Consider the following 26,729-nt stretch of genomic DNA (forward strand, 5'->3'; position numbering starts at 1 on the left):
GACCCTGAGTGCTTGGGGAAAGTGGTTTTGATTGGTGGGGTGTGCGACACATGAGAGGAATCTGTTTCTAGCCAAACCTGTTCCTGGGTTGGGATGGGAGCAGAAGGTGTCTCTCTGATTGTAATGGAATGTGGTTGTACTGAAAATACATGCACTAAAGTGTTTCCATTATTCTAGTCTATTGGAGTGGACAGGTGACTCACTCCTATGAGATCTCTGAACTTTAGAAAGGATGGGTGAATAAGTACATAAATGTGAATATTACTGACTGATGAACTGTTGTTTTAATGACTATCCGGTATCCCAAAGAAAATACTCTGACTGGAAAGGAGAGAAGGGGTTTTTAACAAATGTTTTCACATAATCCTGCCCTGAAAAAAGAGGAGTGGGGAAAGAAAGAAAACCCCCACTAAACTGGGCTTGCATCCTGCTCTGTTTCTTTATGATCCATATTCTAGATGCCAGAAGCTGGGAATGGGCAATAGGAGATGGATCATTTGATGATTATCTGTTCTGTTTATTCCCTCTGGGGCACCTGGCACTGGCCACTGTCAGAAGACAGGATACTGGGCTAGATGGACCTTTGGTCTGACCCAGTATGGCCATTCTTATGTTCTTATGACTATGAATTACTAGAGAACTAGTAGGATTATGATATCACACTTGGGCATTGATCCTGCACATGCTTAACTTTGCACATGATGAGTAGTATGTAAAGTGCATAACGTTAAGTATACGTGGAAGTCTTTGTGGGATCACTGAGGGAGCAAAAGCCGGTTCACTGAGAGGGGAGAGGGCCGAGGAGCATTTGAGACAAAAGATGTCTTTGTTTAAGATTCATAAGCCCCTTCCCTTCCACTCAGTTAGGGTCTATGAAAACTCACGATGTACATTTCTGAGAATGCCAGCTACTGGGATGACTATATTTGACCTTCTTCATATTTTTACGTTAAAAAACAAAGAGGGGGGAAAAGCCTTGGGGATGGAGGTGCATGGGGCCCCAATCTTTCAGGACCTCTTTATGCATCAAAAAGAACATAAATGGGCACAAACTAAATTTTTCAACAAATCCTCAGTAAGTCACCTTTAAAGTGCCTTAAGGAATGAGAATTGTGAAAGGCCTTAACATTCTGGGGGCCTCCCCTCCAGATATCTAATCAGGGTCTCTAAACAATCAAAGAAAAGCCCAGCTTCTAGAGAATGCAGGCCAGGTTTTTCACAGAGTCCTGTGCATGCTGGACAGGACTTCAGTAGTTTAACCTGGGCTCTGTGAATACCCACCTTTTGCTGTCAGGAGAACCCCCATTAGACTGTCACAAGGCCAAGTGAAGAACTAACCAGCTGTTCCATATAACCACTGTTCTTGTGACACCTGGGGTAGATTGGACAAGGGGGAAGTGGGGAAAAGAAAGCATTAAGGAGAAGTGTCTGCTACTTGTTTTGTTAGGGGGGTAAATGTATGAGGAGATGGGAGTGTTTGGTTGAGAGAACAGTTCCCTAGAGGAATGAGGCAAAGTCTGCACTTCAGAGAAAGTTTCCCTGATTAGAGGACACTTTAAGTGGCATTGAGGTTTATGCTGTTACCAAAGAATTCATAGCAAGATTTAAAATACTTACGCTCCCTAGAAGCAGATTCTAAGCCCAACTGAGTTGATTCATCCCCCTGGTTCTTTTGTAGTACTGGAGAGAAAATGAGTGGCATGCAGTTTATTGGTCTGCTCTGCTCTACTGGACATGAAAGATCCCTGGGTTATGGGCATGCGTCTTGGCTTCACAGACCTGCCAAGTTATATGTGCAACAGCAGCAGCTAAATGCAGGGGTCCATCTTTTGGCTGCAGTGGTGATAGTTTGCTACAGACCAGGGGGAATACAGGAGGACAATAGTGAGGATAGAAGGGAAATGGAAGCTCCATCTCTTGCCAGAATGAGGCAGAAAGTCTGGCTTGGGAGAGCAGGTGAGGAAAGCGTCTGCCTTGGAAAAAAGGAGGAGAGGTCAGCTTTGTGGAGAGCTGGGGCCAGCCAGTCACCAGCATGAAGAGAAGCTTTCAAGAAAGTGCTGGTGAGTGTTTGTTGTTTGACATAATCCCCAGTCAAGGGCTTGCAGACAGGTTGTAACGTTAATCCTATCTTGAGTTGGAAATGAGGGGAGAGATGGAATTCAGTCCTTTGCTGTCACTGTTGTTTGTCCAGTGACAGCTTTCTGTCAAACTGGCTTAGCAGGCTGATAGGGAGATAGCTGGAGCAGATCAAGAAAGAATTTTGGTGTCCGAAGGAGAAGCAACAGAATCTTTTTTTAAAAAACAAAGGTCAGTTTGAGTGTGCGCACTTGCACAGCCACAGGCATGTACATACAAACACATACACACAGGTGACTGCACATAGAAATACATGCATGTGCATACACAGATGCAGCCCCCACATGCACGTACCTGCTCAGATCTAGCCATCCGCACACATGAATGTGCACAGACACACACAGATCCGGATGTACACGCACATGCACATGCACAGACATACACATAGGTAGGTACACACACAGGCATGCACATCTGCATGGACTAACACATGTGCGACCCACAGGGTGAAAGTGTGTTGTAGGTTTCCTGTGGTGCCTGGTGCACACAGGATCTGAGTCTGTTACAATGCCAGCTGGGTAGCAATGGCTCTTTAGCTCAAGCTGCAGCTGCTTGTGTTCTTTCACGCAGGAGGCCCCTAATTCAATCCCTGGTGTGCTGGCCAAAAAGGCCGCGGTCACATGTGCGATGCACCCATTGCTGTAGTCATAGGCACATAAACATATTGACCTTCAGACTGGGAAATCTGCAATTGAATGAGCCTCAGATTGCTCAATGTCCCAGCTCAGTCCCTTGGGGCCACTTTAATCACCTGGTAGCCAATGATTTTAGTTTATTGGTCATTTAGTGTGTGATGTGATGGTTAACTAACATGTTATGCCATATATAATCATTGTATGCTAACTAGATTTAAATTATAGGCTTATAGAAGTATAAGATTGATCAGTAGTTAGAAAGGATAATTATGTATTAGGTATGTCAGTAAGCTGTGCTGAAATGCAAGGGCTACAGGCTGAGGCCTCTAAGATTTTAGCTCAGTGCAGGGGTGAAAATGGGCCGGTATGAAGCCAGTACTGGTAAGAAGCCAGTACCGGCCCGTATGCAGCCAGTGTTAAAGTGCTTCTGCAGCAAAGGTCCCTGCTTAAAGCTGCCCCTTCCCCAGCTCCCCTCGCCATCGGTGGCCCTGCCCCTACTGGCAGGGTCGCCGACGGGGAAAACAAAAAGGGGCAACGATGTTAAAGTGCTGCGACAGCACTTTAATGTCGTTGCCCCTTTTGCCTCTCCCAGGCCACTAACGGCGGGGCCAAAGGTCAGCTGCTCCGGAGCTGGCTATTTAAAGAGCCCCAGGCCTTTTTAAATCGCTACCGCAGCCCCAGGTGGTGGGGGCCAGGTGGCGTGGATGGGCTGGCTAGGGGATGGTGACCCAGCAGCCCCGCCCGAGGGCCCACCTCTTCTGGGGGCTAGAGCCACCCCTATACTGATAAGAATTTATTATTACTTTCCCCTCCGGCTTAGCCATACTAGGCTATAGGCTTAAGAAACACTTGACATAAGTAAGGACCAAAGAATGACCCTATGCCACAAGGTTATGGGAAAAGATGTACCAATGGATGATATTACAAGAAATTAACAGCAAGAGTAATTTTTTGCTTACAAGCATGGGCAATTGGTATAAGAGGCTTGGGGAAGCTAAGCCTCCCCAAACGGGGCAAGAAATGCCAGCTGCAGCACACCTCCCTTTGGAGGACTGCCAGCCTGCCACCTTGGGAGCGCTGCTGATGGAAGATCCCGAGAAGTGGGAGGGCCACTAGTGCCCGGACTGTGGCCTCGCCACTCCAGCTCCACCCTGCCCCCACTCTGCCTCTTCCCACCCCCGCTCTGCCTCTTCCCTCAAGGCCCCGTCCCACCTGCCACCCACTCCTCTCCACTGCCTCCCCCAAGATCCACCTCCCCCACTGACGCCAGCAAAACTAGAAAATGTTCAAGATTGGCATATGCACACAGGTTAGGTGCAGGGCGTGTTGCATGTGGGAGAGGCAAGAGGTTGGACTGAAAAGTGCTTGTTGAAAAGGGAAGAAAAATGGTGAAATATTTTGAAATTGTTTTCTTTTTGCAAGGTTTGAAATGGATCAATTTTTCTTTTCTTTTCTTCTTTTTCCAATATTTCCCCTCATTTTTTTAAAATTTTCCATTTTCAAAAAAGATGGGAAAAGAAAATAGTTCAGTCATTTTTGAAAGGAAAAAGTCAAAAGAAAAATGAAAAAAATAAAAGAAGGGAAAAGGAAAAACAAGAGAAGAGGAAAAAAGGAAAAGATGGGAGGGCGGGGAAATGAAAATCTAAAATCTCCAAAAAATGAAAAAAAATAACTAACAGTCTAGATATTTTCATTTCTGATTTGTATCTAAAAAAATTAAAAGGTTAAAAAATATCAAACATTTTCCACAAAAAAGTCATTAAAAAAAAAGCCATTTATCAAACAATAACAACAAAACCAAACAGAAAACCACACCAAGCCTTTTTGTAGGAAAAAATTCAACCAGCTCTATTACCTAAGGGTTTGTTCACGGGACATGAATGTGCTGTGTACACAGCACGCTTCTGTATTAGGTGGAAGCAGAAGGAAGTGTCTTGTGAAAATGAGGTCTGTCACTGAGAGAGAAAACATACCTGTGGGCAACAGGGTACTCTTAAGAGGTGCCCCAGAACTTGGAACAATATTGCCTGCTTTTTAAAATTTGCTTGGGGAAGGGGGCGAATATCAGAGGATGTCATAAACTGAGCATCCAGCCAGACTATCACCTTGCTAAAGATCAACCCAGGTGGCACTCGATCTGCAAGGAGGCTATGTCCCTTTGGGATCTGTCATTATGATTATGACGACTTATAATACTTAGTCCTGCCTTGAGTGCAGAGGACTGGACTAGATGACCTCTCGAGGTCCCTTCTAGTCTTATGGTTCTATGACATAGGTGCCAACTCCAGGACTGGAGCACTCACAGAAAAAAATTAGTGGGTGCTTAGCACCCACTGGTAGCCTAACTCCCCTTCCTTCCTCCCGCCCACCAGTGGTCCTGCTGATCAACTTCTCCCCTTCCCTTCCAGTCATAGGCATCGATTCAATGGGTGCTCCAGAGCTGCAGCACCCATGGGGAAAAATTGGTGGGTGCTCAGCACCCACCAGCATCTCCCCTTCCCAGCCCATCTCCACCTCTGCCTCCTCCCCTGAGTGCCCGCTTTTCCCCCCTAGCTCCCAGTGCTTGTGCCGCGAAACAGCTGGGGAAGAGGTGGAATCAATGGGGCCAGTGCCTGGGGCAGAACAGGGACAGGAAGAGGCAGGGCAGGGGTGGGGGTTTGGGGGAAAGGGTGGAGTGGGGGCGGGACCTGGGGCAGAGTGAGGGTTGAGCAACCCCTGGGGAAACTTGGAAGCTGGCACTTGTGGATGATGATCTGCAGCAGAATGAAGATTACAAACAAACCCTATTAGACTGCATGGGTAGTATCAATGAGTCAGCCTTGCTATTGAGCTATGGAGACATGGACCCTTCCTCACCCTCCTGCTGCCTTTGCTTCCATGCCGTGCGGCAGCTAAACATCCAGAGAGTGTGACCTCACATCAGGAGAATGGAAGCAGCTGGCCAGATGAACAAGACCTCGTGAGTCTGCCTCACTTCCATGTTAAGAAGAGAAGATGAACCATCACCTCTCGCCCATGGTGTGGATTACATTTGCAGCTCTGCATGGGAAGATAATAAGGATGATCAGATCTCATGCTTTAGAGCATCAGCTGGTCACACAAGGAATCAGGAAGGACCTCCTTTGCCCCAACCCCACACACAATGGGCCAGGTACTTTATAGGTTTTTCTTCAACTGCTGAAGCCTAAGGTATTGGCTAACTCACAGGCAGGATAGGAGACCTGATGGACAAATGGTCCGATAGGGTACAGGAAATCTTATGTTCCTAGGTGTGTAACTGCAGTGGTTACTGATCACTTACACAGGTTAAACTGGGCACTATGGCTGAGTTTTCCTGGGGCTGGGGGAGGGGCTTTTTTGCTTTCCTCTGGGGCACTGAGCAGAAGTCACCTGTTAGGGTCACCTGACGCTCCAACTAAAATCCATGAGGGAAGATTCTGAATTAAGCAGTGTTCTCTCTCTAGAGCCTTCTCACCCTTTTAGACTAAGGCTTCCCTACAATGCTGTAGCAGGGTAAAAGACTTCAGCATATCTGAGGAATAAGGCCAATTGTCTGGGTCGCCATGTCACCTAATCGTGTTCTGAAAGATCTGAGAGCTGCACGCTTTGCCAGCAGAGTTTACATTTTATTAAGTATCTCAATCATCTTCTCCAAAAGGGGGCATTATAAGGGATCTCCAGACTCAAATTCCTTCTCTCCAAATGGCTCCAGCTCCCTGCTCACATTTCCAGGTGCACTGGGAACAGCTGCGTCCAGTCCAGCGCTCACCCTTCCTCCTCTAACCCAATTTCACTATGAGGCTGGCTGCATCTCATGCTTGTCCTGCTTACACCAGCCAAGTGTCATGGCTGTGTAGCAGTTCTTTCCAGAGAAGAGGGGAATTTCTCACAGCTGCCTCTGCCTCTCTCACTGCATGTGTGTGTCAAAGGTGAGGATGCAGGTTTTTCTGAGAAAGATGCTTACGGAACCAACTGGAATTCAAACTCTCCCTGGCCTGGCTCTAGATCATCCTCTAAGCCAGGGGTGGGCAAACTTTTTGGCCCAAGGGCCACATTGCAAACTGTATGAAGGGCCGGGTAGGGAAGACTGTGCCTCCGCAAACAGCCAGGCCCCTGCCCTCTGTCTGCCCCCTCCCACTTCCCGTCCCGACTGTTCCTCTCAGAACCGCTGATCCATCCAGCCCCCTGCTCCTTGTCCCCTAACCACCCCCTCCTGGGACGCCCACCCCTAACCGCCCCCTGGGACCACACGCCCTATCCAACCCCCCCATCCCCTGACTGCCCCAACCCCTATCCACACCCCCATCTTCTGACAACCCCCCTTCTGGGATTCCCACACCTATCCAACCGCCCCTGTTCCCCATCCCCGGACCACTCCCCTCCAGAACCTCCACCCCATCCAACTGTCCCCTGTTCCCTGACTGCCCCTTAGGACTCCCTGCCCCTTATCCCCCTCACCCCCTTACCATGTGGCTCAGAGCAGCAGGAGCTCACAGCCCTGCTGCCCACCTAGAGCCAGTCACGTCACCCATGCTGCCCAGCAGGAGCTGCAGGCCAGAGCGCTGGCGGCGCAGGGCACTGAGGTTGCGGGGGTGGGGGATAGCGGGGGAGCTCCCAGCTAGGAGCTCAGGGCTAGGCAGAATGGTCCCGTGGGCTGGATGTGGCCCGCGGGCCGTAGTTTGCCCACCTCTGCTCTAAGCTCATATCCACTCATTCCACTCATCCTATCCTGGTTTTCTCTTTGGCCTCCTCCTCAAGGCTCCTCGTAGTGGGCAGGGTCATACTTTCACTTGAGTTGCCCCTCCTTTTGGAAAGATCACCACTTCTGTACCTTCTAGCACTGGAGACAGAGAAATAACTGTAATGCATGGATGATATATGAATGAACACCACCCAGGGAGATCAGGAGAACAGGACTCCATCCCTAAAATGTTTACCAAATACTAGTGAGTGCAGAGAGACAAATAGCATACCATTAGCAATAACTATGAAGCTAATTATACTGAACTGGAATAACCCACTGGATCTAGTTTAGTTTGCAAAAATACATTCTGAAAAGCAGAATTGTAAGCAAATACTTAGAACAATATGGAATGCAGTTAATTAGTTCCAAGATCTCAGATAAACTTGTGAGGAGGGCTGTACAAAGCTTAGATAAATACACCTTGGTGATTCCATATATCCTGGTATTTTAGACTTGGAGATAGAAAATTCCTCCTGGATGTGGCATTGCATCTTCATTCCTCAGCAGAGCTGAATAATTGAGACTCTCAAGGTTTTGTTTCTTCTCAAAAAAATTAAAACTTTATTTTATGAACTTGTATCAGATGGACAATACAGTTATGCTCATAAATATGATGGGTTTTCAAGGTTGCCAATACTCACAATATTTGGTGTTCATCTGAAAGCCTCAGCTCTTGGAGTCATGTTATTTACACAAGACTCTCAGGTGTCACTCAAAAACTGGAAAATTAACATTTTCCCCAAAATAATTCAGTTTCTAACCCCAAGGGTTGCAGAGGAACATTTGAAAACAGGAATCCTAAAGCCACCAAAAACAAAAATAAAAGAGCCCCAAATGTATTCTTCTTAAAATCTGATTATTTTAAACCAATCTCATGATTTTGGGGGGCTTGTTGAATGCTTGGGGTTAGCAATACTCAATTTTGCTTTTATTCATTTTTTTTTATTTTGCCTGCCTCATATTTCCATAAATAATTGTGGCAGTGTGTGTTACTTTTGTTAAGATGAAATTTCCTGCATTCTAGAGATCATTTTTTAAAATTCAGAGCCCAAAAAGCCATAGATAGGGACACCTCAGCAGCAGACCAGAAAATGAAGGGTTTGATCCTCCTCCATTAAATCAATGGGGTATTTTCATTTGACTTGAATGGGAGCAGGATCAAGCCTTAAATCCTGTAGTATTATTAACTTAGCATCCAAATCTGCATTATCGGGCATAAAAATAAAGAGGAGAAATAAATGGAATACATCTTCCTCTATTTAAATCTCACCTTCAACCATCTTTTGTTCAGTAATGAACACTGCTTTGGAGGAAGGAGATCGTAGGAAACTAGAAGTGTATTTTATTAATTGAATGGATTACACAGTCATGTCAGTTTCCAGTGCTCTCCGGTTACTGGGAGTTGAGCAGAGTCAGTTACCAGTACTTTGCACGTTTGATTACAAAGTGCTTTGAGATGAACTGCACTAATATTAATCAGTGCTCATAACTCACCCTGTCAGATTTAAACTGGTGCATATTAACAGATATTAGCTGGAAGGACTGTGGCTCAAAGGTGTTGGGAGCTCAGTAGTGCACAGCAAGTGGTTGCAGCCAGAGTAAGCACTTCCCCTCTATTGAACAGGGCAGAGAGGATCTGTTCGTGCCGGTTCCCCTTAGCTCCATTAAAATGCAGCTAGACAGTCAAGAGGTACTAGGTATCAGAGGAGTGGCCATGTTAGTCTGGATCTGTAAAAAGCAACGAACAGTCCTGCGGCACCTTATAGACTAACAGACTTATTGGAGCAAGAGCTTTTATGGGTGAATACCCACTTCGTCAGACGCATGAAGTACCAGGGGTAGGCACTGTGGTTGGTCTCCCTTTCTATGTGATGTCATGGAATGATCTGAAGGGACAAGCTGAGGTGCTCTGTGTTGGGAATTGGAAGCAGAATAAAGGTGAGTCTGAAGTATGTTCACAGGATTCCAGCATTCCTAAGAAATACAGCAGCCAGGAGTGCACTGGGGAGCCTGGATGACAGTGGCTCTAAAAGATATTAAAGAGGAAAGAATTGTTCCTTGATAAACATGGACCAAAGTGGAGATCCCAGAAGGCGTCACACAAAGTCTAAGTTCAAGGCACCCCTTAAGGGAGCCTTGGAAAGCAGCCATTCCCTGAAGCATCCAAGAACACATACTTGTCAGAAGACTGTGTCCGAGCAGATCCTGTGAATGGGAGCCAGACCAAAGGGAAAAGTTAATGGATGGTTAGATGGAGGCTAAGTGTACCTCAGTGATACACAGCATGATTGCAACAACTCACCTATGCCAGCCTGTTTCTTTTCTTGTAAAGATAACTAATACCCCTTTGATTAAGAATTTTTCCTGTCCAAACATACATTGGGATGCGGCAAAGCATTACCAATTATGATGAAAACAAGGAAAATGGGTGTCAAGGACACAGAGCTCTTGTGCCCGTGCCTTAGACAGTCCATTTCAAAGGGTGGCATTGGATCCAGTAGAGCTGCTGAAAGGTATCTCAGATGGTCTATACTACAAACTATTGTGAAACTCTGGCCTTGTGGCCTGCAGGGTCTGAAAGGATTGCATGTGCCTGGATGGGCCAGCCAGTCAGGGTGTGGTTCCAGCGCTCAAATGGCCTTGGAGCTGGAGAAGGTTCCAGCTCTGATATTCCAACGGAGATCTATTCTACAGAGTAGGGCCAAGCTGTGATATTTGGATCTAGTGATGGCCCTGCTATAGCACACACCCACACAAAAATCTGTTCACAAAAATGAGCAATGTGTTGCCCATGCAGCACTGTCCAGCACTATCACGTTGAAAACTGGACTCCTGTTGTGTCACCTCTGCCTCTGGCTCTTACGGGAACAAAGGGGTTTCTTGTTCATGTGAATTAGCACAACCAACTGTCTTTAAGTTACATGGGCCCCTTGCCAGCTACATATGGTTGCCTGTCCCCATTTTCAGATGCACTTATTGGAAGCCAAGTGTAACGAGCAGCACTCTAACCTATATCGGTGCCTATACCACACCCTTCTCCACAAGATCTGAGCTGTTCCACTGATTCTAAGCATAACCAGACATTTGCAGAATGAGAGTCCTGAGGAAATGAATGAGGCCTCTGTTGGCTTGAGCAGAAAGTGGAGCTCTGAGCATTGTGACAATCTGAAAGCTGAAAAATGGGTCTGACTGGGACAAATCCCTCCATGACGCCTTCCACATTGGTGAGAGGGTGGTTGGCATCTCATCTCCACACTGTCACTAGCCAGAGGTTTGGAGGCTGTCCAAAAACTTTTAATAACATTCCAGAGCAGGTGAAACGGCCGCATTTTAGGAGTTTGATAAACAATCTGAATCTCAGGCCAGGTTCCCTGGGGATTTCATGAGGTTCGTAAAGCTTGGAGTAAGCCTGGGGCCAGGATTTGGGCGAGCCAAGGGTACCGTTCTTGTTCCAGGTGGGTGACATATGGAACTGCAGTTTGGCCTGCAAGGCCCCGAACATATTCATTGCATTCCTATTCGTAGCCATGCTGCTGTGCCACTAGATTCAAAGCCAAGCTCACTGCTTGCTTTCACAATCTGAAGAAATCTCCATAAATGTGTGCTTCCCCCTAGTGGACACATATGGAAATAGCTAAAGTTCCACCTGTTGGCCTTTGTGGCCAGTTATTAAAAACACCTGAGATACACTGTGTCCCTCTGTAAAGAAACAGTTGAGCTTTCACCATCACAACTTTCTCATGTGTGGTGCCAAATTCACATCAGCAATATGTTATCAGTGCAGGGGGTCTCAAACTTCATTGTACTACTATCCCCTTCTAACAATAAAAATTGCTACACAACCCCAGGATGGGGGACTGAAGCCTGAGCCCCACTGTCCCAGGTGAGTGGATGGGCAAAGCTGAAGCCCAAGGGCTTCAGCTCCAGGCAGGGGGCCTGTTACCTGAACCTCAGTAGCCCTCCACTGGGGTTGGGTCCTGCCCCCCTCTGGGGTCACAAATGGGGGAGGAGGAGATAGCTGGTGTGAGTTCCTCACCTTCCCAGGGAGCTCAGGCATTTGGATTTAGCCCTGGGGTGGCAGATGGCAGGCTCTGGCAGTACAGTGGCCGGCTCCAGCCAGAGGCTCTGACTGTGGGCCTAGCGGGCTCTGTCCCGCAGCACTGGGCTCACCTCCCCCCTCATTTCCCCTGGCCCCTGCTACCTCCCCAGGCTCACCACTCTGCTCATCACCCCTGCTGCCTGCTTACCCACCTCCCTATCCAAGGCTCAAGTTGTCCCCCAGCTAGACAGGACTGAGTAAGTCTGCTGTGAAAAGTGATATTTGTATGTTTGTCAATAGCACTTTTCACTGCCTCTCAGCTAGCTAACAAGTCTGCTGCTGTGAACAGTGACATTAACAAACGTACAACTCTCACTTTTCACAGGAGTAGACTTACTAGCTAGCAAGTCTAAAAAAAACGCAACCAAAAAAGCAAAAGAAGCAATAAAAAAAGACAAGTACGTGCAAAGCACCTCATTTGTGTTTCTGTTCTGTTTAGATCCAGTAAAAAATAGAGATAACGGTACGTTATTTTTATTATTAAGTCTGCAATAAAACCCTACATAAATAAATGACTATGATTTGGGCATGCAGATGTGCATATTTATTTGTTTTTCCTAAAGTAAATTAAGTATTTTAGGAAAAATTGTCAGCATGGTCACCAGCAAATGTCGGTGGCTGCACTCAGAAGCCAATAAAAAATGTTGGTACTGAAGACCTCTGTCCATTCTTCAGTCCCTTTTCGAAAACCGATGGCTGGCCTGCTGCCTACAGGGAATGCCGTTGGTTTGTATTTAAAAAATCCCTTTGTATTATTCCCCTGCCCTAACCTCTGTCTACCCGTCCGCCTGTCCTGAGACTGTGAGCTCCTCAGGGCCGGGACTATCCTTGGAAGTATGGAAACACCTAGCACTATGTGAATGTTACCAGCACCAGAAAACAATACTAATAATTTCCATGTGCTTCCCTATCTGTCTGTATCCACCTGGATCTCTTGTTTTATATTTAGATTGTAAACTCTCTGGGGCCGCTGGGTATTTTTGTGTTCTGTGTTTGTGCAGCACCCAACACAGTGGGGCTGTGATTCCCTGGGACTGACTGTAATACAATTAACAACATTTGTAATAATTTGGAGTGTCTCAGCCCCACTCTTTAATTGCCCAGAAGAGCTGCTACAACAGAGGTGAACAAACCATGGCCTGTGGGCCACATCCGGCCTGTGGGACTGTCCTGCCTGGCCTTGAGCTCCTGGCCTGGGAGGCTAGCCCCCAGCCCCTACCCCACTGTTCTCCCTTCCCCACAGTCTCAGCTTGCCTGCTGCTGGTACAATGCTCTTGGTGGTGGGGCTGCTAGCTCTTGCCTGGCAGCACAGCTGCAGAGCTGGCCTGACCCAGTGCTCTGTGCTGCACAGTGGCATGGCTGGCTCCAGCCAGGTGGGACGGCTGCCTTTCCTGGTGCTCTGTGCTGCCAGCCACCGGTGCTCCAGGCAGCACGGTAAGGGGGCAGGGAGCAGGAGGGGTTGGATAGAGGGCAGGGGAGTTTGGGGTGGTGGTTGGCGGCAGGGGTATGGATAGGGGTTGGGGCAGTCAGAGGACAGGGAACAGGGGGGTTGAATGGGGGCAGGAGTCTCGGGGGGGCAGTCAGGAAGGAGAGGAAGGGTTGGATGAGGCAGTGGGGGGCAGTCAGGGGTTGATGGGAGCACGGCTCTTGCCCACAAAGCCCTGTTCACACCAGCGCTTTTCGTTGTTCAAACTTTTGTCATTCAAGGGGATTTTTTTCACACCCCGGAGTGACAAAAGTTTTAACAATGAAAGTGCCAGTGTAGACAAAGCCTTAGAGTGTTGGCTGTACATCCCCCATCTCCTGCTGCCTTGAGGGATGAATAACTAGGAGCAGGAAATTAATTTAGGTCTCGCCACAGGCAGTGCAGGGCAAAAAGCAACCACAAAATGTTTGATTCTTCCCTGGTGCAATTCCACTGCTGCTAATGAAATTATACCAGTAATTACTCTGCCCTTTTATGTTCTGCATTTTCAAGTTACATAGCTTACCCCAGCCTCTCCTGGTAGCCTTCTTAGCTCCTGAACGACAATAAATGTGTTACATTAGTCACTGGCTTGCCCTCCAGCTGGAGAAGTAGGGTTACAGGTGCTGTGAACATAATCACAACCAGGTTTTGGTGAGATGGATGAGAGCAGCTCTCCGTCCATTTATTCATCTACAATATTTCTGGTGCACCCATCATTGCACAGTCAGTTTCAGATTCAAGATGAAGAATGCATTGAAATTGCTCATAAAAGACTCCCCTTTCTTATTCCTCCTGCTCTGTCCACAGGTCATTCTTCAGCTTTCGTTACTGAGAGGAGGAGTGATGGATATGGCAATTTCCTGCAATATCTTGGGGGAAATCTTATTGAATGAAGGTTAAGCATCTTTAGAGTCCACTGCGTCAAATGCAAAGGGTATGTAGTATTGTGGGGCTGGATACTGAAAGGACTATATTGAACAACGTAGCAGGTAAGAATAAACTTTTGGGATAATACACGTGAAGTGGATTTCCCGTGAAATAGCTAGGGGGAGGTGAATGCAAAGTCTTCTCCCTCTGCCCCCACCTCCAGTTATGCAAAAATCCAGCTTTTAAAGCTATGTCCCGAGGACAGAGTGATTGTCTGCTGAGAACCTGTTCTAGAGCCCCAACATCAACGGCCCGAACTGTATAAAAGAGGGATTCACAGATTAATGGGGATGCTTGTTCTGAGCTAACACTTCCCATAAACTTGTAACTACAGAACAACCTCTTGGGGTATGAAGGACTGCTCCCTTGCTGAGCCCTGGTTGGAGTTGGGGGTGATCTCCAGTAAGCTTACTAACCTGTGGGTAGGTTTGGCTATTGTTTTAATATGTTTCCTCTGGAATGCTTTCACCTGAGGCCTGATGTACACTGGGAGAGGGCGGGGAGGATCGATCTAAGTTACGCAACTTCAGCTACGTGAATAGCGTAGCTGAAGTCGATGTACTTAGATCTACTTACTACGGTGTCCTCACTGCACTAGGTCGACTGCTGATGCTCCCCCGTTGACTCCACGTCCACTTCTCGCTCCAGTGGCATTCCGGAGTTGACAGGAGAGCGCTCGGCGGTCAATCCAGCATGTAATGTAGACATGCCCTTAGAAATGAATGTCCTTGCTGAGAAAGGGTTGTGTGGTAACTTCTAACAGTGGGCAATTTCACTGTTTATAGCTGCTGGAGTGAAAGCAAAGGGCAGACACTGGCCTGCTTAGGCAATCTGGCTGGCTGGGGAACTCACAGTGTAGGCAGGGAACTGTGCAGCCCAGAAAAACCCTGATCAGGAGGGAAAGAGACACGGGTCTCTGCCCAAGAGAGGTGATGGCTGAGGGGCCAGGAGCCTAGAGTGGGTGCCTGGCTACACCACGCGGGAGGAATACAGGTGCAGTTGCCTTAAATTGTGACAGAGGGCTTTTGAGAAAAGCTGGGTCTTGCAGCTTGCTCTGAAAATGGTCCAGACAGGGCTCATTCCCGCTTTGCACCCAGGTTAAAATGAAGGTGTAAAAGGGAAAATAATGTGCCTAAAGGCGCTCAGCAGCATTATGAACGGGACATGGGCCCATGGACCTGCTATATTTTCATTGTAAGCTAACATGCTCTGACTCTGCTCCCAATAGGGAATACATACCAAACTTACCCCCGCTACTTAGATTTGACTTTAATATTAACTTAAATAGCAAGGCAACACAAAACTCATTCTCCTAGGTTTGGCTGTTGCCAGGGTTTTTCCATGCAAGACTTTTCTGTTCCTGCTTTTAGTTCCTTCTGTTTCAAATGTGTTCTTACTCTGGAGCTGGCAACCTCTGGCACGCAGTTCACCAGGGTAAGCACCCTTACGGGCCAGGCCGGTTTGCTTATCTGCCACGTTGGCAGCTTCGGCCGATCACGGCTCCCACTGGCCGCAGTTCGTCGTCCCAGGCCAATGCGGGAGGCGGGAAGCCACAGCCAGCATGATCCTCGGCCCGCGGTGCTTCCCGCCGCCCCCATTGGCCTGGGATGGCAAACCGCGGCCAGTGGGAGCGGCAATTGGCCGAACCTGCTGACGCGGCAGATAAACAAACTGGCCCGGCCCGCCAGGGTGCTTACCCTGGCGAGCTGCGTGCCAGAGGTTGCCGACCCCTGGTATAACATATGTCACTCAGGGGTGTGAAAAAATACACCCCTGAGTGACATAAATTACACCAACAGAAGCGCCAGTGTGGACAGTGCCATGTCAGCAAGAGAGCTTCTCCTCCTGACATGGCTACTGCTGTGGAGGTGGTTTTATTGTTGATGGGAGAGCTCTCTCCTGTTGGCACACAGTGGCTACATGGATGATCTTATAGCAGTGCCACTGCATCAGTACATCTGTGCCACTGTGAGCTTTCTAGTGCAGACATGGCCTGAAAGTCAGCAAAAATAATCTGTCTCCAGGGTTCTAGCATCTGACATCAGGGTGACTCAGTAGAAGAGCTCTGCACAGTCTTATAATATGCCAACCTACCAAACACCTCTATTACCTTTCCATTATGTCACTAGTGTGTGTGGTCATGCGCGCGCACACACACTTTCCCACTTAATGGCTTGAACCTGCTGCCTATGTCTATGTTCTGACCTGTGATGGGGTGTACCCCCCACCTGCTCTGCAAGAGCTGCATTAGGCCAAATTAGCCAATTAAGCTGCCTAGGCTATATGGAGGGGGCTAATTGTAACACCTTTGAAATCAGTAGAGTTAGGCCAGATTTAAGAAGTGTCATACAGTGATTATTCCATCCCAATGAGTCTTTATCATGCGGTAATGCACCATGCCATAAGCAGCTGACCATTGAAGAGAGAGCCCATCTAGACAGTCTGCCTGATGTAAAAAGCATAGCAGAGGGTGTGGCTGATCTTTGCAAAAGCACTTTAATCAACAGAGCGATAACATTTCTATGCACACGATCAGAGGCTGTACTCAGACAGCACTTTCATCTTGTTGGGGAGCCTGGCTCACTTTATGTCCCACGCAGAGATGCTGCAAAAAATTCTGTTCTTGGCCTCAGATCTAACCAATCAATTTGGAGGCTGATATGATTTCTTTGTGGACAGTCGCTACAAGTTCTGCTTATCCTTCGATCACTAGCAAGGGTACATGGAGCAGCCTACGTATGCATGAGCATGAGTCCCATCAGCTCTGTACCATGCCAGTGCTGAGTGTCATGCCTGTATATGTCAGTCAATGGACCTCTCTGCAACAAAGATAAAGCTTATCTGTGCAGGTGACAGAGTTTTCTCAGATGCTGGTCCTAGACAAAAACAACGAGAAGTCCTTGTGAGACCTACCAAATTTATTTGGACATAAACTTTTGTGGGATATAACTCACTTCATCAGATGCACGGAGTGGAAAATCCAGTAGGCAGGTATAAATATACAGCACATGAAAAGATCGGAGTTGCCTTACCAAGTAAGGGGTCAGTGCTAACGAGGCCAATTCAATTAGGAGGGGATGTAGCCCCTTCCCAACTGTTGACAAGAAGGGTGAAAGTTTACGCCCAAATATATTTGTTAGTCTCTAAGGTGCCACAAGGACTCCTTGTTGTTTTTACTGATACAGACTAACACAGCTACCCCTCTGAAACCGGGTCCTAGACAGTGGTATGAACTACCTCAGGAGATAAGGACAACTGCAAACCTCACCACCTTCCGCTCCAAGTGCAGAGGAGTGTGTACATTAATAAACAAAACAAACTGCCCCCCTACCCAAACAAGACACTCTATTGCACACACTTCTCTCATTCTCTCTGCAGGGGGAGAACTAACAATCAGACATGCCAAACCCACAAAAAAAGCCACAGAAATTGGGCTTGTTTTTAGCTTAATTGGCTTTTGAGTTGCTTGTTGGCTAGTTTTTGGCTTGTAGCTTGTTGTACCTTGTTGCTTCTTTTTTTTTGATTGGCTCCCGGCAAGCAGGGGCAAGAGGGAGCGGGCAAGCGGGGGAGAGAGTTGGGGTGCACAGCAGGTCCACCACAGTCCTGACAGCATGCAGGGGGAATCTAGTCACATACAGTGTTGGGGTTCTTAGGGATTGGCTTGTTTTGGCCCGGTTTTGAAATGGGATTAGCTTGATTTTTGGCTCATTGTGAAAGTCGGGGTGCCAATTTATGGCATGAAAGTTGGCAACAGTGCTAACAATGCGTGACAGATGTTAGTCACCTTGCATAATACACCACTGGAAAGCACTCAGATACTACGGTGATGAGCACGGTTCAAGAACCTATATAGAATAGTCAGATTTGTATATGAAATAGTCTGAGGGATGGTACCATGTCCTACAGTGGACTGAGAGTTCCTTCAGAGCATTGAAAACAACAAGAAGTTTGCCAGTTGCTATTAGAGCCAGTTGTGCCACTCTGTATCCACTTATCAACAGGGGACTATGGCTTAGGGTGAAACATTACAGAAGAGGGACAGCCCTTCCAAAGGCAAGACTGCAACTAAGTTTCCATTTTAAACTCTAATTTGCTCCCTCTTCCCCTTGATAGAACCCCCTTCACCCGCACCCTGCAAGGCCTCAAAATATCACCCTCAAAATTATCTGGTTATAGCTGGGGCTAACACAGATTTTAATTTTTTTTCTAACTTTGAAGCAAATGGGACAAGGGGTTCTGATTTATGACATCCTAAATAGAAATGTTGGGGGTTTCAAATAATTCTTCTGATAGAAAGGACAGTGATAAAATCTACTGGACTCCCTTAGCGGAGATACCCAGGTCCAAAATATAGTTTTTAAAATTTGATTTTTAAGAGTTATTTAAATTTCCTTCTGTAACGCTGCCAGGAAGGTCAGCTCTGGTAATCTGAACACAAGACATCACGTGATTGCTGGAGACCTTAGCTTTCATTTTTTTTTTTTAAATGTAAGTGTCCAGCCCTTTTCCTGGCAGAGAGAGAGCTAAATGTGTAATGTGGTCAACCTGGAAGGCTCGTCAAAAGGGTGTGTGTGATATTTTTCCACTGGAAGGTTCACAAGTGGGTCTCCCTATTTCTGTGGGTTGCAGGAGGTTCAGGGGAATGGGGTAACAGTTACCCCATCAAAACCCTGTTTTCAGCCAGTCCTTTCTCTTAGTGAACCTCCTGAGGAACAAGAAGGAAGTTTTTCTTAGTTCTACAATCCTCACCCCAACTCTTTTGCCAGCCATAGGCAGCCAGCTCCACTCCTTCAAACATCACGCAATTGAAAGGAATGGGGCTATATTCCTATGCACCTCCTGGTCCCTGCAGGAGAGGAGCCTTGTTCCTGTGGACCTACAGAAGTCTGCAGGAGTTCAGCTCCCTTTATGTGCACCCATGCGAAGCCTCCCCTCCAAGAATGGGTGGAGATGTTAGTAGCAGGAGTTGATGCAGTCAGCAGACCCATGAGGTATTCTTTCCCCTGGACCTTCTAAGGACTGCCAGTTTGAGCCTCCCCTCTTGCAAAACTCACAGGATTTGTGGGAACAGGTCAGGGCTCCTCTCCAGCCAACCTTAGGGCCATTTAAAAGAAACTGAGGAAATTGCCCCCACAAAAAACTTCAGTAATGTGAAGTTACAGTTGGAGGCTCATCAATGGTTTGAGTGCATATGGCCTTTCAGGAATGTTAGAAATTAAAAAACAAACAACAAAATACAATGCTTAAATGTTAGAAACCCAGTCAATTCAGAGTTAAAGTTGCATTTTTTAAGCCAGGCACCCCAGGCACCTTAACTCTGTTTCACAGCAATATCCTGACAAAAGAATCAGAAAGACACACTAACTTATCCATCTCAAATGAAGTTTCCCTTGATAGGTGGCCACAAAAAGCTAGAAAGCTTCAGTCTTAATCATACAGTAATGCTGCTGCTTTCCAGCCTTCCTAACGGTCATACCCAGTGCACATCAAAGGGTTTTACAAAAAGTCTTGGTTAGACAAATACCACCAGCCTGAAAACAATCATTCCCCACATTTCATTAAGGGTCCAATTCTCTCAGGTGCTGAGGGCACTCAGGGCCAGATAGGCACCTAATGGGAATTTCAAAAGTGCCTAAGTGATTCAATAGGAGTTAAGTACCTAGCCTGCTAAGGACACTTTAAAAACCCACTAGGTGCTTATTAGCATCTTTAGACACCTAAAGACCTGTAAAAATCTGGCCCTCCTTGCCTTACAAGATCATGCTCTATTTGGAAAAGAAAGATGGCACTCACGTGCCTCTAAAATGGAATACAGTAGATTAACTAATAGTTCTGAGTGCTTGGAAATCCTTGAGTGGAAAGGACCGGCATTAGGTAACTATTCAAATGCCATTAGATACAGAGCTAGCATGCGACTATATATAAACCTCAAAGACCTAGATCATGATATTAAAGCACTCACGTAAAATGAGCGAAGTTCAGTGTGGTGCCAAAACAGCACACTAAGTACTGGAGATAGGTATGCATGAAATAAATTATAAAGCCAGTGTTCTACGGTGCACATTTTCTATACCTGCAGTATAGGCAGACATTTCTAAGGAGATGGAGATAGGCACTCAGATACTATGGTGATGAGGACCATATAAGTAGGGTGACCATACATTCCATTTTGCCCAGGACAGTCCCTTTTTTAAGCCGTGTCCCAGTCGTCCCGACTTTTTTGGAAAAAGTGGACCTTTGTCTCGTTTGGTCTTGCCTACTTGATCAGTTGGTAAGAGCAAATGGGACAAAAGCCCACTTTTTCCAAAAAAGTGGGGTGCAGAGGAACATGGGGGGGGGTGGGGGCACGACTGGCAATGCCAGCCTGGGGCGGGAGGCAGGGCTCTGGCGTAGGGGAGAGCAGGGCTTGGGTGAGCGGCTCAGGCCCTGTGGGGAGGGGAGGGAGGCTTGGGTGAGTGGCTCCAGCCAGCCCTGGGGTGGGGGGTGCTTGGGCCAGCCATGCATGGTGTCCCGTTTTCCTTTGGGAAATATGGTCATCCTACGTATAAGTAACTTGAATGACAGATAACAGTAATTTGATTTACTTGTTTGAGAAGTACCCTTTAACTCTATAAATTTCCTGGGTTTCTAACACTTGTTTTTGTTTTTTATTCAACTATTGTTTTTAAGAGGTGATATGCTCTGAAACCACACGTCTCTGCAACCTTAACTTCACCTTCTAGTTGTGTGTGTACAGGAATTGTACATGCCGTGAGAAAGAGAAGAATACAAAAGGACAGAGTGATCTGAACTCAGCAGGGATAGCTGAGGGGGAAACCGTCCCTTCCAGTGTGGGGCAAGGGGATTCTGGGAGGGAGAGGGACAGAGAAAGTCCCCTCCCAGTGTGGACACTGGAGTTCCAAACTGTTACATAGTGGATTGTTATGACAGCTTGGAACAGACTGCACCCCACCAAAAAAAAGAACAGAGAAGGTAGAGATGTGTATAAGTGTTCAAGGGCTGGCTGAGTCTATAGCCATTAAGTCTGATTGCTGTGGGTTTGTGCTGTTGTCTGGGCATATGTGTGATCAGAGCTGCAGGGTCTGTGTGCACAGAAATGTAGCCTCTGTGTGTACAAGCTGTGTGGTGGGTTTGGCAGGAAAGCTCAGGGGGTTGTGTGTGTGTTTCTTAGGAGGTTTGTGTATCATTAATAACATGCAGTTGCATAATTTACAAGCAGTTGGAAGCGCAGTACCCAGAACAAGAGAAGTCAGGGAGCTCAGTTACCATCAGATCTGTTCAAAACCACTTCCACCAAGCGTGAGAGTGCAGTGCTAGCCAGAGGCCCTGTGCTAACAACTATGTTGCCAAGGTCACTGGTGGCCACCAGGAAAGTCCTCTGCTGTGTAGAAGCTGTCACCACCCAGCTCCTCCTCTTCCTCCTCCATTTCCAGCTGCTTGTTCATCATGGACTGTACCTGGGGAGAAGAAGAAAGTGGTCAAGTCACCCTCCAATGCCATAACACTGGAACCCAGAGGTAGCAACACAACCGCTTTTGCCAGCTCTGAAAACTGAAGTACAGGACAAGGCTTGGGTCTCCTTTAAAAACAGTGGGGACTGTCTCCCTGGGAGAAGGGACTGATGAATGGTATCCTCTTTCTGCCCTTCCTTCTCTTTTGTCTTTACTGTAATCCCTTCCTATCTCCTGTTGTGCTCCCCCCAACCCTCCCCATCCCCACTGTCTCTCACTTCACAAGCTTTTAGTTCTCTGTATTTTAAAACCCTCCCATTGCTGATAGATCATTCTCTGTCCAGGATCTTCCCCTCACAATTCCAGACACTGTCTTGTAGGACCTGGGTACCCCACTGTCTCCTGCTGTATCCTTCCCTTCCACATACTGACCCTACCCTCCAGCCTTGTTTCCCCAACCTGCCATGTCCTGCCCCTTTAAAACACACTCAGACCCTGTCAACGAGGGCATTCTTCCCCAGTCCTATCCTCCTTCTTCCAAGTGCCAAGGCTCATGGCAAGAGGAATATTCATGGCTTCACTGCAGCTCTGGCCTGCTCAGCCACAATTCTGCTGCAGACCTAAAAGACAGGCTCAGTGTGTCCCCCAAAACACTCCATACCTGCAGCAACATGAACTGCAAGGGGTCATCAGGCTTCTCATACACCAAGTTTTCAGTGATCTCCTGAGAAAGAAAGTAAGAGTGTTATTAGATTTTCCTGCTGAAGGTGGGTAATAGGTTCAAGGATGCAGAAAGTTCTGCCTAGGGCAGGGATTCCCTGTCTTTTGAGATGAGATTACTGAGTATTGGGGATGTGGTACTGGATGTATGGAAAAATAAAGAGGTGTGAACACGAAACAAGGAGCTTGCAATACTGGTATTGATAGAAACAGGTACAGGAACATTTGGAAAATGTGCACAAATACAATGAGTTGGACTGGACAATATGTTATGGGAATCGGATACTAAGTTTACTCAGCCACTGGCAATTATTGTTCAGAACCCACGGGAAATGCTGGAAGCACTAAGGATTGGAACAAAGCTAATATGTTACTGGTCTGCTGAAAAAGAAAGAAGAGTGATCCAGGCAATTACCTTCGTAAGTCTAACTTCTGTTCCTGGATTTTAACATGTGTTCTATTATTTTTAGCTGTAAACATTTTGAAGCATAACAGGACCATGGGCAATAATGCAGGACCTGGGCTCAAAAAGACAATAAAAAAGCCAGCTTCGTTTCCTCTGCAGGTAGCAGAAGGAGATGAAGAACCCACCACACTCTCCTTTCACAAACACTCACTGCCTTCCTTCCCAGGAGACAGGGGATGAAAGATACCCTCCCTCCTGGCTCAGTGGAGGCAGAGGGCACCAGAGAAAGGAAGGAGAGACTCTTGGCTAAGGCTCTGGACTGTGACTTAGGAGACTTGGATTCAATTTGTGCTTCTTCCCCTGTGACCCTGGGCATGTCAAATGGACTTGTACCTTGGTTCCTCATCTGTAACATGGATTTAATAATAGTTCATTTCTCCTACCCTTGACAGTCCCTGCCCTAAATGTAGATAGACAATCACAGGACAAGGCCCTGACCTTGTCTTGGCCCTCCAGGTACTGCTGGAGTAATAAATAATAGATTATGCATAAAAATACTTTCAAATGGCTTCAGTGCAGGGATTTTTGTGGGGGAGTGAGAAAGGAGGATGGAGAAACAGAATCCTCCTTGCCTCTCATTTGTGTTGTCACATCAGTATGGAGTCTCCATCCTGGTCAATTGTACATAAGCCATTTGCAGGGGTGGAAATGGAGAGCACCAAGGATATGCTGCCCCCAGCTCCACTAACTGCATACACCATATATCCCCCCTGCTCTCCTGCCACACTTTGCTTGGATATGGCCCTGCTGCTTGGAGATGGGAATGCCTGTCAGATACATTTCTTTTTGTCCCAATTCTCTTTCCCTTCCTGCATGCTGTCATCAGAAGATGATATAATGCTGCATCACCAAATAGGATCATGACCTGGGGTGACAGCCCCCTGACTGGCCAAGTTCCCTTCCTTACTTAGATCTGCTTTAACCACTGGAAATGATCAGCTTTCCAATTTCCATGGTTTGGCCATGAGCCAATATGAGGCAAGGACCAGAGGAAGCCTGTGCACAGACATTTGACTCAGTACAATGCTGACAAGCTAACTTTAGGTCAAGTGAGTCACTGGGAGAAGAGGAGGAGATGGAAAGGAAAAGTTCACCTGAAATATCTGCAGAATGTTATGTTTCTCCATGTACATAAGGGAAACTTCAAAGGGGTCTTCATACACCATAGGCTCTTCAGCTTCTGGTGATTTGACCACTGCTGCTGATTCAGCCACAGGTGTTTCGACTACAGTCTCTGCTGGTTCAGCCACAGGTGGCTTGCCCACAAATGGTGACAATTCATACACAGGTACTTGGGCTACAGCTGGCAATTCAGCCACGGATGATTCAGCCTTGGCCTCTGGCAATTCAACCATGAGTAATCTGCCCACAGATTCTGGCAATTCATCTGTAGGTAACTGGTCCACGGAGGTTGGCAATTTGACTATAGGTGACTGGTCCACTGATGTCGGTAATTCAACTATAGGTGACTGGTCCCCAGGTGACTCAATCACTGCTGCTGGTGATTCGACAGGCTCCTGCACTTCAGTCATTCCTAATTCTTCAGGCTCTGGCTAAAACGTTTAACACATTTTAAAAACTATTTTAAATGCATGGAGTTGTGCACTAGACTCATTACGTTACTGCACCTTTTTATACAAGAGTGGGATGAGGTCCAGTATTCCTTTGCAGCTACAGCTCCTACAGCAAGGGCTCCTCCACCATTTGCTATAGTACATATTTCTGGGAGAGGTTGGCACTGGCGGAAGCCTCATCTCTTTCCAGTATGACTGAAAAGGGGAATATTAATTTTCTATTCCTCATATAAGAGATGCTACTTTCTGGGTGAGATCCTGGCTCCATAGAAGTCAATGAATGACAAAACTCTCATTGACTTCCATAGGACCAGGATTTCAGTCTCTTTCTTTTCCAGTTCAGAAGAGGTTTAAGCAACACATGGCTCTGTAATTCTACCTTCTCTAAAAGGCTTCTGTTTTAAAAACTCTACAGCAAACAAGAATATCCACAGAGCTGAGAGCTTATACAAAACAGTGCTTTTCATCCTTAGATGGCAGTGTGCTTCAACAGGGGGTAGAGTCTTGCTGTGGGACTCAGGAGACCCAATTTCTGCTCACTACTCTGGGTGACTGCAGGTAAGTCACTTGACCTTTCCCTGTCTCGGTTATCCTACTGGTAAAATGGGGATAATGATATTGACCTGCACCTGCTTTGTGCTGCACGTTGAGCTATATGGATGATAAGGGCTAGGTATTATGACAATGACTGAATATCACTCCGCCAATTTTATGGAGTGGAGGGAAATGAATGTACAGAGAGCAACGATTTGCCCAAATTAACACACAGCTTCAGTGTGACAAACTGATAGCTGGTAGCATGGCTCCATGGTGCGGTTTTGGGATTTACATTTTATCAGACAGGTATTGTGCAGGGTGAGAGTGTAGAGGGTGCATCAGATGTGTGTGTGAGCAAATGGGTGATAGGTTGGGGAATGTGGGGGGGAGTGTGTGTGGGGGGAAGATGTAGGGGGGGCAGCAGGGGTGTGTGTGTGAGAGCAACAGGGTGATAGGTTGGGGAATGTGGGGGGCAGTGTGTGTGTGTGAGAGATGTAAAGGGGACAGCAGGTGTGTGTGAGCAAGGGGGTGAGAGGTCGGGCAATGCGGGTTGCAGAGTGTGCGTGTGGGGGGGAGATGTAAAGGGGGCAGCAGTATGTGGAGGGGGCCCAGGCTGGGGGCAATGCCAGGGGACACGGGGTGAGTTGGGCACAGTGCCTGGGGGCGCATATGATGCGGGCGGCGCAGGGGCTGCGGGAGGGTGTTACACCCGGGGCGGGGGGGCTGTCCGGGGAGGCGTAGCCCGCCGGGGTCTCACCTGCCCCGGCCCCGGCCCCTCCATCCCGGAGCAGAAGCGCGTGTCATCGCCCAGCCGCCCCGGCCTTTTCTGTCTCTCGGCGCTCTCCGTATGGGTGGGGCGGACAGACGCTAGCGGCGGTCGGCATGGGAACAGCAAACCTCTAGCTCCGCCCCCTTTGTCCGCAGGGAGCAGGGGCGGGGCCGAAACTCGTGAAGGTCACGTGGCTGCCCGGCCTACGGCTCCTGCCGGCCATCGCGGAACCGGGCGGAAGGGGCCTGAGTTCTAGGGCTGGGCGGACACGTGCTGCAGGGGCTGGGCTCGTGCCGCAGCCGGGAGTGGGTCGCCCCGCGCGGCCGGCGGCTGCAGCATCCCCCGCAGGGGGCGGGGCGCGAGCGCAGGGGGCGGGCCCCTGTCGTGGGTGTGGCGCGCGCTGGCTGCACGGGAGGAGTTAGTGCGTGGCGGGATGCCGGGGGTCGCTCCCGGGCTTGGCATCAGCGCCTCGAGGCGAGGCAGCGACCGTGCTGCGTCCATGGGCCATGCAAGCGCGCTGGGCTCTCAGAGCCTCAGGCTGGAGTCTGGAGTGGTTCTAGTCTGCACGGGCCGCTTGCCCAGTGCGAAATAGATAGAGCGCTGTGTGGGCCCAGGAGGTGGGTAGCGAGAGAGCTGGGGCAGAGCTTAGGGGCTCAGACACCGAACTCAGCCTTTTCCATTGTGCTGTTGCTATAAATTGATATCTACTTGGTTCACTGACAAGCGAGACTCCATGCATCCTCACCAAAACTGCGAACTATGCCGGTGGTACTTTTCTCCACAAGATGCATGCACTGGTGAGAGAGCACATATAATTATGCTATTGTGTACACATTAATTGTGGCCCTTGGGCTCCTTCAAGGGCGACCATATTTCCCTAAAGTGAAAATGGGATGCCTGGTAAGTGACAGTGCAAGGGGCTGCCCAAGTTGCCTGTTTTCTCCGCTGGCTGAGTTGCCTGCCGTCACTGCTTGTCACTCGCCCTGTTCCATAGGGCTGACGATGGCCCCAGCCGCCTGGCGTCATCATTCGCCGGAGGCATCTTGCCCGAGACCTGCTCCAAGCCCAGGCCCTGCTGCATGAGGCTCAAGCCACCATCACAGACATCACAACTTTTTAGGTAAAATTGGGAATTTGTCCCATTTGCTCTTGCTGAACGTTCCTCCCCGTCCCCATAGGGCAAGAGCAAATGGGACAAATGCT

General features: G+C 47.9%; 1 protein-coding gene across 2 annotated transcripts; it reads right to left on the reverse strand.

Annotated features, from left to right (window-relative positions):
- Positions 1-18,512: 18,512 nt before the first annotated feature.
- Positions 18,513-25,577, reverse strand: TEX55 (testis expressed 55). Of its 2 annotated transcripts, none has more exons than XM_075072001.1 (4): positions 25,515-25,577; positions 23,741-24,193; positions 22,122-22,184; positions 18,513-21,466 (listed from the first exon to the last, which is right to left on the reverse strand). In XM_075072001.1, the coding sequence occupies exons 1-4, from the start codon at positions 25,536-25,538 to the stop codon at positions 21,362-21,364; spliced, it is 645 nt and encodes a 214-aa protein (XP_074928102.1). In that variant the 5' UTR covers positions 25,539-25,577; the 3' UTR covers positions 18,513-21,361. The 2 variants fall into 2 exon arrangements, with proteins under 2 accessions (XP_074928102.1, XP_074928105.1); XM_075072004.1 differs by having other exon boundaries at positions 23,741-24,199; positions 25,515-25,518.
- Positions 25,578-26,729: the final 1,152 nt, after the last annotated feature.

The sequence above is a fragment of the Chelonoidis abingdonii genome, chromosome 1, assembly GCF_003597395.2.
Source record: "Chelonoidis abingdonii isolate Lonesome George chromosome 1, CheloAbing_2.0, whole genome shotgun sequence".
Classification (NCBI taxonomy): Eukaryota; Metazoa; Chordata; order Testudines; family Testudinidae; genus Chelonoidis; species Chelonoidis abingdonii.

What these genes read in the sequence shown, in the direction of transcription:
- TEX55 (XM_075072001.1), bottom strand. Translation starts at nt 25,538, where the DNA reads ATGGAGGGGCCGGGGCCGGGGCAG. An exon ending in AGGGGCCGGGGCCGGGGCAG is followed by an intron (nt 24,194 to 25,514) that starts GTGAGACCCCGG and finishes TTTTAGCCAGAG; the next exon opens with CCTGAAGAATTAGGAATGAC. An exon ending in TGCAGTTCATGTTGCTGCAG is followed by an intron (nt 21,467 to 22,121) that starts GTATGGAGTGTT and finishes TCTTCTCCCCAG; the next exon opens with GTACAGTCCATGATGAACAA.